The 12,772-nt window shown below is 34.6% G+C and overlaps 1 protein-coding gene across 1 annotated transcript in view; it reads left to right on the top strand.

Moving 5' to 3' along the window:
- LOC136037402 (GRIP and coiled-coil domain-containing protein 2-like) overlaps positions 1–12,772 on the top strand; it is a 201,739-nt gene that overhangs the window by 153,332 nt on the left and 35,635 nt on the right. The window contains exon 7 of the mRNA XM_065720153.1: positions 3,025–3,160. Within this exon, the coding sequence (XP_065576225.1) occupies positions 3,025–3,160 (136 nt within the window). The remainder of the gene's footprint in view (positions 1–3,024; positions 3,161–12,772) is intronic.

Here is a 12,772-nt window from a genome sequence, read left to right as displayed (position 1 = left end):
ACAAGAACTGTGATTCATAAAAATAACTCGCCGGAGACTGGACTTCATAATACCAGAGAGAAAATTGCAAATCCTCAAGTTGATTAAGTTTTAATAAATGAAGAAATAAAAATAAAGTTTTTGTTTCAGAAAGACTTTGAAGTCGTGTAGGACGATGAAAGAAAGTACCAGGGATTCTTATGGCTTTATTTTTGCAATATCTGGAGGGGTTTAAAATGATTAGAAAATGTATTGAGGTAAATAATAGCGCAATATCTCATATATTATTCTATTAAAGAATGACAAAGAATTTTAATAATTGAAAACCGAAAAACATACTTTAATCAATTGAAACATCCTAAATTTTGGGCTAATTTTATACGGAGATGGTCAGAATGACTACGGAAAGATGAAAACTCATCAAAAATGAACCTCAAACATCTATATGTCTTAATCCTTCTAATTCTACTCCCAAAAACAACTAATTCATCAATTTCAACTTTAGCAACTCCTTGCTTTGATCTCGTAAACTTAATATATCACTAATAAGACGGATACCAAATTTGTCACAGTTATTAATAAATTTCATACAACTTTCGGTGATTTATCACAATTGAAGTTTTATTCAAGATCAAGTAAAAAAAAACTTTTTTTTACTGTAAGTAAGGAGCGGCATTAAAACTTAAAATAAACTGGAATTATTCTGTATATGATAGGGCCAATCCCCTCCTCAACGCCCAAATCTTTATGCTAAAGTTTTATGTTGTTTTAAAATGTAGAGTTGTGAGAAAGTCAAACTTTAGCGTAAAGAGTGGGGCGTTGAGGAGGGGAATGCCCCTTCCATATGTGGAATAATTTCTGTTCGTTTTAAGTTTTAATGTTGCTCCTTATTTTCAGTTAAAAGAACTAGTTTTTTTATTTAATTTCTGAATGATTTTGAATTAATGTGGGTTTTGATTTTGGCTTACCGTACATGAATAATTAAAACGAAATTTGCATATTAATATTACTTATTTGGCGAAATGGCTTTCTCAAAGTTTTAATCGGACGATTTTGAGAAAAAAGGGGCGGGGGAAGGGGCCTGTTTGCCCTCCAATTTTTTTGTTTCTTAAAAAGGTCACTAGAACTTTTAATTTTATTTACGAACGTTTTTATCAGTAATAAATATACATAACTTACAAATTAACTTACGTAACGAACTTCTATATTCATATATTTTTATTATGTATATGAGGGGGTTCGCCCCTTCGTCAATGTCTCGCTTTTTACACTAAAGTTTGAATTTTGTTCCAATTCTCTAAGAATAATCCCTGAGTCACAAGGGCCTTTTAATTAGAATAAATAGATTTTTTCTAAATATATAAATAAATAGATACTTCAGTGTAAAGAGCGAGGCATTGAGGAGGAGACAAACCCCCTCATACACGTAAGTTTAGTTTAGTTGAAAACTTGTTTTTATTTAATTTTTCATCGTTTTTTTTAAATAACGCTGAAAAATCCAGCTTCCTCCCCCATGATAAGTTCCTCCATGGAAAGATCCTCTCACGCTACCCTCTCCCCCCGACAACCCTACACCAGAAAAAATCCCCCTGATAACGTCAGTACACTTCCCAATAACCAATGCTATATGTAAACAATGGACAAAGTCCATAAGTTGCAGCCCTTCCCCGGGGGACTGTGGGGGATTAAGTCGTCCTCAAAGACATAGTTATTAGATTGTTCGACTAAGCTTAACAAAATGGCTGTCTCAGAATTTTTATCCGGTTAATATGGGGGAAATGAGTGTGGGAGGGGGCCTTGTTACCCTCCAATTTTTGGTCACTTAAAAAGGGCACTAGAACTTTTAATTTTCGTTAAAATGAGCTTTCTCACGACATTCTAGGACCACTGAGTCGATATGATCACCCTTGGGAAAAAAGAATAAACACGCATCCGTGATCTTTCGTGTTTATTGGGTTGGGTAGAGTTGTGAAAAAGTCAAACTTTAGCGTAAAGAGCGGGGTGTTGAGGAGGGAACTATTAATAAGTGTGACAAATTTGGTATCAGTCTTACTAGTAATTTATTAATTTTGTGCTTATACTATAATGACATAAGAAAATTAACATGTTCTAATATGAATCATATTGGTGGTAAGTTAGTTATAATCGTGTTTTGATTATTGATAAACGTGTGAGGAATTACGGGTAAATTGCATTAGTGGTTAAATTGTGTTAATGACTTTATTATAATAGGATTATTGATGTGATAAATTGCATTTCTCATAAATTATGTTTAATTGTGTGATAGTTATTGATAAATATGAGACAAATTTGGGATACATTGTCTTAGTGATTAAATTATGATAATACGGATATTAGTGATTAAAGTTTTTTTGTGACAAAGTGTAGTTAATTTTTCTGGTTAAATTTTCTGATTAGACCTATCATAAATTAGCGATAGCTGTGTGATGATTATTAATTAATTTGTGATAAATTACAATGAATATCACACAAGATGGTGTATTTTCTAACACCCCCGAACCAAAAGTGCCACAATTGTTTCCTAGCGACTAGGGGATTATAAATGGATTGTAAGGATTGTAAAAGTGGATTGTAAAAAATGGGTGGTTACCCAGAAAAAATCCAAGAGGTGCAATGCACCCTGTCCTCTACATTTGGTGCCCCGATTCTTCGGTGTACAGAACTCACATCTTTACTGGGGGGGGGGCTATTCTGATATTTCAGAAGCATTGTTTCTAATCCCAAATATATTGGTAATATATTTAATATATATTAATATAATATATATAGCAATATATATTTTAATATATTGGCTAAATTGTTACAGGGATCTTTCTTGATTGCTATTTAAGGGTTGTATCCCTCTTAAGGGTCACTTCCTCTCTGTAGGTTATTTTGTCTAATATACCCCGACTTTCTAACGCTTTTCATCTTTCCCAAAGTATGTAAGAGTTTTTTTCTTCTGTTTCACTTGCTTCAATTTTCCATTAGGTTTGATTAAGAATAACAAAGGAGATGTTACAAATAATTGATTGTTTTCCCTAGGGATCAGAGAGCTCCGTTATTTCTCAGAGTCGATTTTCGCCGATGGATCGAACAAAGGAAAGGAAGCAAAGTGAATTCTTCTCACTGGACAAGCTTTTGTCTTCAGACTTGCCTGATGGGGACGCAAAATTCGAAGGTAAGTTTTCTTCTTTTTGTGTAACACTTTTATAGCCGTATTTTATGACGGCAAACCCAAATTTGTTCTAATAAAGATGCTACACTGTTTGGATCGCCTGCGTTTGATCTTGGGTCTACATCACTCCTATAAGAGGTTCATGAAATTTACCCAGAGTTGTTCCCAGGATGTGGGTAACCGGGGAAGTGTCCGAGGGTGCCATGGCTTGAGGGGCGCTGTCGCTTAGTAATTACCCCCTTTGTTCCAATTGTTCACTTTGTTTCGGCTGTTTTGCTTCTATTTGAGTTAAGAAAGAGCGCTTTAATTAATCTTCACCCTGGCGCTACCAACCCTTGGAATGGCTCTGAATTTACCTCTCGAAATTTCTGAAGTTGACTTATAAACACTTCAGATTAAAGTTCAGTTTAACGATCAAAGCAGTGCGACAGGGTAGAAACGCCGCGTTTGAGCTCTAAGATAAGCCTTTGCAATTCTTGAGAAAATCTTGATGAAAAATTGTCGCAACATAGTGGAAATGAAACCCAAGCCCCGTCCTGCAATTTTGCTGTAACTACTTTAGCAGCAGAAAGGACGGGCGAAAATATTGTATCCGTTTTTTGTTTGACTTATGGACCTAGTACATTTCATCTAATTGGGCCGAAATTTCAGTAACAGGTCTCCTTTACTAGCGGCTTTAAACTGGCATTTTTTTTTATCTATCATACATTTAGCTTCACAAAAACCGATCTTTTCAACAACATTTTTTTCGAAATTTAAAAAAAGTGTAGGTACAACCTTTTTGCTGTCATAAGACGATTTGTCACTTTCTGTGTCACCTAGTGTGGGAGGACCTATGAATTCATGACTTAAAGCGACATATATTTAAGATATATATGTTTTCGCCCGCTTAAAAATGTACAAAAACAAGCTGAGTAAAGGAAATATAAACAATAAACAAAGAGAGATAAAACTCCACGAAAAAAACCTCAAACGAGACTACGGCCAGTAGAGAGGAAAGACTAAAACAACGCGGATATTTCGCCTGTATCTAAACTAGGCGTCCTCAGCACAAGATAAAAAAACACTAAACTAAAAACAAAGAAAACCACCACCAATAATAATAAATACAATTGTCGCTACTGATGCACGTAGGGAAAAGAAGCTATTAGAGTTACTTCAATGGAAATAAAAAAAAAGAACATAAAGAAAAGGACGATCTCGTCGAACGCAGATAAGCTGATACACATTTCAGGCTTGTACCTGCAATCAGGAGTTTATATAAAAAAAAAGAAGAATTAAAAACAAACTAATTACTATCACTATTCACTATTCGTTGCAATTAGGTTCGGGTGGAGGGTCGCAAGCCCTTACCTAAGTAAGTAAGTAAAAAAATTACGCCCCCCATCCATGGCTAACTTGCCTGGTGAAACGGCAGGATAATAGACATTCCCCTCTGCTTACACTTTATAAACACTTAAAATTACAAACTAAATGAAAATATCTCGTTGCATATCTCGTTATATATCTCGTTCCTCTGACTCTGCAGATTGTTCTTTTAGATGTTATGTGTTTGTTAGTTGTTTGCTTAGCCAGTGTTCAAATTCATGATACTGATTCAAATAAAGTTTGAAAAATTGTACTGCAAAATAATTACAGGCCAATTCTATTGTCTCATTAGTTTTATCCTGGTTCCCAAAATGCAATTGCATTTACATATTATATATCTATATATATAAAAATAAGTTGTCTGTCTGTTCTGTCTGTTACACTATATCTGTTACGCCAGATTATATCTTATCTATATATAAAAGAAAACAAATAGAATGTAAAAACTGGAAATTGCATAAATATTTCGAAATATTTTGACAATAGATTAAAGTAATTCGAAAAAAGAAAAATGGTAAAAAACTAAAAAAAAAACTAAAAAGAAAAAACTAAAAAAAAATAATAAAAAAATTGGAAAAAGAAAAAATCTAAAAAGAAAAAACGTAAAAAAATAAAAAAGATAAGAAACGCCACCCCAACAGCTAGTATATATATATATATATATATATATATATATATATATATATATATATATATATATATATATATATATATATATATATATATATATATATATATATATATATATATATATATATATATATATATATACATATATATATATATATATATATATATATATATATATATATAATATATATATATATATATATATATATATATATATATATATATATATATATATATATATATATATATATATATATATATATATATATATATATATATATTTATATTAGAGCTAGTATATATATAAATATATATATATATATATATATATATATATATATATATATATATCCATTTAGAGCTAGGTCAATTCTGACTGAGCTCACAGAGTTACGCTACTGACTCCCGTTCGAAACCACTCAACCACTGACACCAGGATTTGAGCCTATCCTTACGGACTTAGTCCGTAAGATAATAGTCGTGATTTCATGAATGCCAAAAAGTTAAATGTAGAAACGTAGCTGCTTCTGAAGGCTAAGGAAGATTTGTTAGGAAATTTGAAGTATATGGGAGATGGTAAAGACTGAACCTTTGGATAGATTGGTGCGAGGGAAAAATTTACGCAGCTCTGCTGGCCTTAGGCGGCTTGTTGCTGTAGGGACTTTTTGGTAGTAATAGTGACATCTCTTTTACAAAAAAAAAACTTTAAAAGACGCATTAAAAATTTGTCTTTATTCTTTTTTTTACGTTTTTACGAGTCAGACAAATCAAGTCCCCCCCCCCTGGATACGGCATTGGCTGTAGCAATGAACAGTGAATTGCGGTCTAGAGTAATTGATAGAAAAAAAATGGTTTGAAGAAGCTGGTTATTCTTAAAAGATTGTAAAAAAATTACACAGCACGCAGCTGTGCTGGCCTTAGGCGGCTTGTTGCTGTAGGGACTTCTGGTAGTAATAGTGACATCTCTTACAAAAAAAAAAACTTTAAAAAACGCATTAAAAATTTGTCTTTATTCTTTTTTTTACGTTTTTACGAGTCAGACAAATCAAGTCCCCCCCCCCTGGATACGGCATTGGCTGTAGCAATGAACAGTGAATTGCGGTCTAGAGTAATTGATAGAAAAAAAAATGGTTTGAAGAAGCTGGTTATTCTTAAAAGATTGTAGAAAAATTAACACTCCTTTGAAAAAAGCAACTAAGATAGATATAAAATATAATAATAATAAGATAAATATAAAATAAAATAATAATATAGTCTAAGATAGTCGTTTGATGTTTTCTATAGAATTACAAATTTGTTCTTTGCATCATTGTACATATGTATACATGTTTTATGCTTCTTTTATATTACATCTACTTGGGCTATCATCTTTTTAACTGCGTCCATAAATTTTAATTTTTTTTTAGTTTTGCCATTTTCCCTCTTAAGGTTTTCATCTCATTAAGATTTTCGCCACTTTCCTTCTTTTTTCCATAAATCCCAAATCTTCTCCAAACCTTACGTGACAATCTTTCTTATAAAAATATTTCGCAACGTTTTTCCAGCTCTTTTCCAGGGAACTTCCACAATTTCCAAACAAAGAGTAATTTGTCTTAAGACGCACGTTTTCTTTCACAAAACAAACATTCCCTTTCTTTTTCGTTCTTTACTTCCGCCTTTCTTAATAGTCCTTCGTTATGGACACCTAAGGGAAAGCAATATTCTGACAAGGGATTAGGCACGCGGTTTCTTAAAAGTACACCAAATGCCACATTGGCGGCATCAATATGACAACTCGATACTGCCTAGCAGGTTAATGCTTAGAATTAATGCATAAGGGCATTAATTCTAGGGGCAGAATTAATGCTTAGGGACACTGTCGGAATTTGGGATCGTCTCTTATTTTCCGAGAGCCATCCCGGCCGAGTGGATTGGTAAGCTGGATGTACCCAATACACTAGGTCAAGTGGCGCGACTCTGTAAGCTCAGCCAGAGTCGACCCAGCTCTAAATGGGTACCTGGAGAAATCTGGGGAAGTTAAACAGGAAGGGTAGGCGAAACCACAGGATGGTTGGCCCCCAAACCCCATTGCACTTCCTGGCTGAAGGGCCGAGAAACGGAGATCAGCACCGTAGGTAGAGACTTTAAAGTCTAATGCCGTATTCTTTACCTTTTTTTTTATCTTTTGCTATTATTTTCAGTCGTCTCTCTAATTGAGGGATTTTTGCGATTTGAGGTTGGGGTGGCACGTGCCCTGTAGATTTCCCCTCGCTGGCTTAGACAGTTTGCCGAGTTTTGATCACATGACGCGGGATTTAAAAAGAGATTCTCTGATATACACCAGTAAAATTGAGTGAGTACCCTCCGGGCTATCTCTTCACTTCCGCCTTTTTAATTATCATGTTTTATAGATTATTTTTGAAAATAAGGATCATATTTCGTAAGGGTTGATACTGGTTTCAGGTAACACTTATTTTTTATTTATCGTTTTTTCATCTTAATGATTTTTATTCCCTTAATGAGCTTTTCTTAACTCGAATGTCTCAAAATGAAAGATTCGTTATTAATCTTTTCTGGGAATCTGTGTGTCTTCAGTCGGGTATCAAAAAGACGCATTTCCATAATTGTAAATTTTCAGATGAGGAATAAAAACCTCACAACTTTCTTATTTCCCATCCAATAACCGTAAAGCAGAAACGGATCGATACGTAAAATCAGTGAATATCAATCCCCTTTAGTTTTATGGTTATCAGAGGGGAAACAAAAACAGCTGTGAGGCTTTTTTTCTGCTGTTCTTAAAACTTGCAATTATGGAGATATGTCCTTTTGATACCTGACTGAAGATATTTTTCTCTGGAAATAATACAGCTTAAATATAGTACAGCTAGTTAAGTAATAGTACTCTCTTGTTGCTTACTGAGCTGTCGCGTGAACTTGCCGTATCTGGAACTTTTACACTTCCGAAATAATTGTCAAAAACCATCCAGCAAGCCGTTTTCAAGGGGCAAATCTGTGAGATGATGTGTGTTCATTTACACTTGGGTCCTCTTGGTCTATAGTATCCTGTTGACTCCCCCGTTGAGAGCAACTTAGTAAATGGTTTTTGGTGATCAGAAGCGTCCAAGTGTGCTCATTAGATCAGAAATTTAGAGTTCTGGACCTTTTTTCGAGTCCAAAGTGATTGGAGACCAATTAGTCATGTGTGGGTGGTATTGTCTGGAGGATATTTACCGTGGGGGTTATTTTCTACGGGGGATGTCTTCTGGGGGGATGTATTTTCTGTAGGGGATACCTTATGGGGGAGTTGTTTATGGAGAGGGGGGTAAACGGCTATAACCAAGAAATAAATTGTTATACCCTGAGCCAGAAAGGTATTGAAAACCTTACGAAAAGCTTCCATGAAGTACGTTTTAAACACTCATAAGATAGACTTGGATAAGCTAATTGCTGGAAATCCTTGATAACTTTTAGAAAATGTCCTCTCTGTCCAAGAAAGCCATGCTCTGCAAACAACTAAAATATTGTTCATGTCAAAGTGGTTCGGAATTCTTGCTATAAGTAACCACTCAGCCACCATAGAAAATGTTGGTGCAATAGAAGCTGGCAAATGTCTATTTAAGTTAGACTGTGTCCATTTTTGTGAAGAGGTTTCGATAAAGCTTGCATTATTTTTGAATTAAATTAAATTATTGAATTAAATAAAATTAAGATTGAATTAAATTGCAATAATTGAATTAAAATCAAGTAGTTGTAGGCATCGAGCCAAGGCTAATTGTAGAAAAAGCCAAGACAGATAGTCCGATTGAGTGAGAGGCAAATCTGGCATAAGCTCTTATTAGGATTGTATAAAAATGATTTCAGTCCATTTGTTAATAGATAATTATATCTATCATCCAGATGGATGCCAGGAATGAATGCGTCATTCCTAGGGCAGAAGAACTAAGGTAGATAGTGAGGTAGATATACAGTTTTATGCAGTGAAATAAATTAGTTTTGAAAATAAAAGACTAGGAAGTTTTTTGATTAATATGTCTCATTGTTATGTGTCTTAAACCGTCTTCATCCAAAGCTTTCAAAATATTGCAAAGTTCAAGAACGAAAAAATCGGTATGGAAAGAATGGAATGTAACGGTCTTAAAGAGCAACAATCCTTTGTTTCTTTCGAGTTGGGTTGAGTTTCGAGTTGAGTTTTCGAGTTGTAAACAGAAAATTACAAGTGGGAAGATCAGATTGTGCATATCAGTATACTTTTAGAACTTTTATGGATGCCAAAGTGGTTGATCTCCTCTTAGAATTCTGGTTGTTCGCCTGTTTGCTTTATGTGCTGGCCTCTACGTCGATTCTCTTTAGTCACAGAATGGACCTGATAGCAGTTTATTGAAATATTACCAGGGTTGCCACCTTACACACTTTTCATTTTACTTGCACTCTTTGATTTTGGCTTTGCGCTTGCACTCTTTCTTTAAGTCTCTCTTTATTGGCTTTGATTTACACTCTTTTAGACGTTGGCAGTTGGCAGCCCTGAATGATACCCTTGTTAACCTTCATGAACGAGTGCCAAGGTTGAGACCGTATGTGTCTTCTGTTAGGATTATTACCATGCCCATCATTCTACCGAAACTTTGTGGTGGTGGGGATTCTTAATCATGAAAAATTGACATGGCCGAAACTTGTCACCTAATAATCTGTAGTAACTGGAAGTGCATGCATAAAATGGGGACTGTAGTTGACAATACAGGCAGGAAATTATCTTCCATTTTCAGAGTTATGGATACAAAATAATACAAAATCTACTCGAGGCATAGAAATTTTTGTCAAACCAATTTCCTCTTCGTCTTTGAGGTATAATAATCTGCAGTACCTGGAAATGAATATTTTGCAATGGAGACTGTAACTAGTGCTGTGGACAAAATCTGTAGGAATGTGACATTTTGAGAATTTTCAAACAGAGAGAAAAATTTCAAAATAAAAAACCGAACAATGGGCCTATGTCCAGTAGAAAAAAAAACGAAAGGATAAGACGAAGTAAAGGACGGATGCTTTACCAGTATAAAACTAGGCGTCTTCAGCACTAAACATAGAAGAAACTAATTAAAATACAAACTAAAACGATCCATTATTACAGTATATTATTATTATGTTCTGTTATGTACAACTTACCTTCCTTAGACCTTAGATCCTCCAGGGACGGGGGTGGAGAACAGGCAGTCTACGAAACCTCTTCAGGCGTCTCGGAGCTGAACTGTAGCCGTGACGTCCTCCCATTGTGGTTGAAGAGACATCTCCGCATTACTCAGGTCTTGGTCGTGCTATTGTCGTAAGGTCTGTCTTAGTCGACCTCTTTTTCGCCTCCGCTCGGGATGCCACTCATATACTGTATTCAAGAGTCGATCCTCTGGCATACGGAGGACGTGGCCAATGGTTTGGTACTACAATGAGCTGTTAGCAGCATCAGCAGCAGATGACAATCTATCAACGATTGACAACGCTTGTGACCAGGCACGTACGGAAGGAGTGGGTGCTTTAGCCCTTTGCCTTCTTTAAGAAGTGTCAAGATTTTTCATACAGTATCAATCAATCAATCAATCAATATTTATTAATTGAAATTAAAAATATACAAAAACAATATTATGCCCCAACAGAGAGCAGAGCTCGTAAGGCTGAGGCAGCACAAATGCATAAAAAAAAACGTCTCGTCATACTAATAATTCTAAAAAGAGAGAGAAAAAACTAAGACAAAAAAACATACGAGAGAAAAAAACATACAAGGGAAGAGATCATAGAGGAGGCCACCCCAGCGCAAGAACACCACAGCAAAATACATACTAAAATCTATTATTAATCAATCCCGACATCCAGGCAAAGAATTATTTTTGAAATATGTTTTTTCAAAGAAAATCGACTTGTGAAATTTCGGGACATTTCTACTAAGTTAAGTTTATTTGCAATATTAGGAATCTGGTATCTGATTGAGAATCTAGCTCTTTCTGATTTGATTGGCGGAAGGCGATACTTCTTGGATTGGATGCAGTGGGCAGGAGAAGTGGGAGTCCCAATTATACCCAAATCATGGAAATAATTTGCTGAGATTGGATATCATAATACCACATTGCTGTATGCACGTCCTTCAATTGTTTGAGATTAAGCATATTGAGAAAAATGTATAAAGTTTGGGTTTCTGACAGATTTTTAAGTCTCGCGGGGCGATGAACAAAAGCACCCAGAATTCGAATTGCCTTATTTTGAATTATCTGAAGAGGTTGCAGATGGACCATAAATGTGTTGAGATAAACTATGGGGCAATAATTAAGATATGATTCAATTAGAGAATGGTATAAAATTTTAAGGATGGAGAAAGGAAACACCTGTTTCAATCTATGAAGACAACTTAAGTGATGGGCAAGTTTCAATCTCAAATAATCAGAATGCTTACGGAAAGATAAAAGCTCATCGAGAATAATCCCAAGGTAACGAAATGAATGTACTCTTTTTATCCTACTTTGATTAAGTATCTTCGGATTGTTCATAAATTTTGCCTGTTTTTGTGATTTCGTTTCAACCCCCTCCCCAAAAGAAATTTTTGCATGTAAAAACTATTTTACGTCTAATGAAATCCATAGGGAACTTAAATCTTTTACTTCACCGCTTTATCTGAGTCTTCTGTAGCCTAAATATCTTTATTTGTATTTCTTGTGTTTTTTAACATCCACTATGTGTTTTTTTTTTTAGAAATCAAATTCTATTATTTAAAAAAAAAACGCATGCTGAATAATGGTCCGCGTTGCGCAGGTAGCGATCTCCTGTTTCAATGCCTTCGGCCAGGAGTGTAATGCGTAGCTGGGGGTAAATCTGCCTTCGTTTCCCGTGTTTATCCTCCAGATTTCTCCATGCGCCCATTTAGAGTTAGGTCGACTCTGGCTGGGTTTACAGAGTTACTCTATTGATTCCCTGTCCAAACCAAATAACCAGCGACACCAGGACTCGAACTCCCTGAAATTCAATTATTAGCAAATATAATGAGACAGATTCAGAAAGCAATTTAATTTTAGAAAACAAAATGTCCAAGTAGGCAGAAACGGAAAATCATTTTTTATGATAAGGAGATGCGCAGTGTTTCGTTCCTTTTACTGAATCCGCTCCAAAAATGTTGCCACTTTTTTATTTTATTTTTCTTCCATCGCTTTTCTTTAAAACTTTAGTATTTTTCATCCTTTATTTCGCCATCCATCTTCTTAATTCTTTAAATTAGAAGTAAATTTTTGAGTCAATTAGAAATTCCCGCCATCCAAAAAGACAGGGAGGATTTCGTAAAAAAAGAGACATGTTTTGAAGGCAACCTTTTATTTTTGTAAAAAATAATGTTTCACCCATCAAATTTTGGTAAATTCTTATAGTTTTATCTTACTTTCCTTCTTTCTCTTTTTGTTAGTCCTATTTTAGTCAGTTAGAAATTTGAAGTTGATCGTGAAGATAAAATGAATAACTTATGCATATACTTTTTTAAATTTATAAACTGTAATAATCGAAATGATTTACAGGAACTTGACAATTTATATAAATGAAACATCTCTGGAGACAAAGATCAGAAAATGGAAAATGTCATTCATTTTCCGGGAAAATATTTCTTACAGTTGTATT

This window comes from Artemia franciscana, chromosome 16 (assembly GCF_032884065.1).
Source record: "Artemia franciscana chromosome 16, ASM3288406v1, whole genome shotgun sequence".
In the NCBI taxonomy this organism is placed as follows: domain Eukaryota; kingdom Metazoa; phylum Arthropoda; class Branchiopoda; order Anostraca; family Artemiidae; genus Artemia; species Artemia franciscana.
This window is presented reverse-complemented; position numbering and strand designations above follow the sequence as displayed.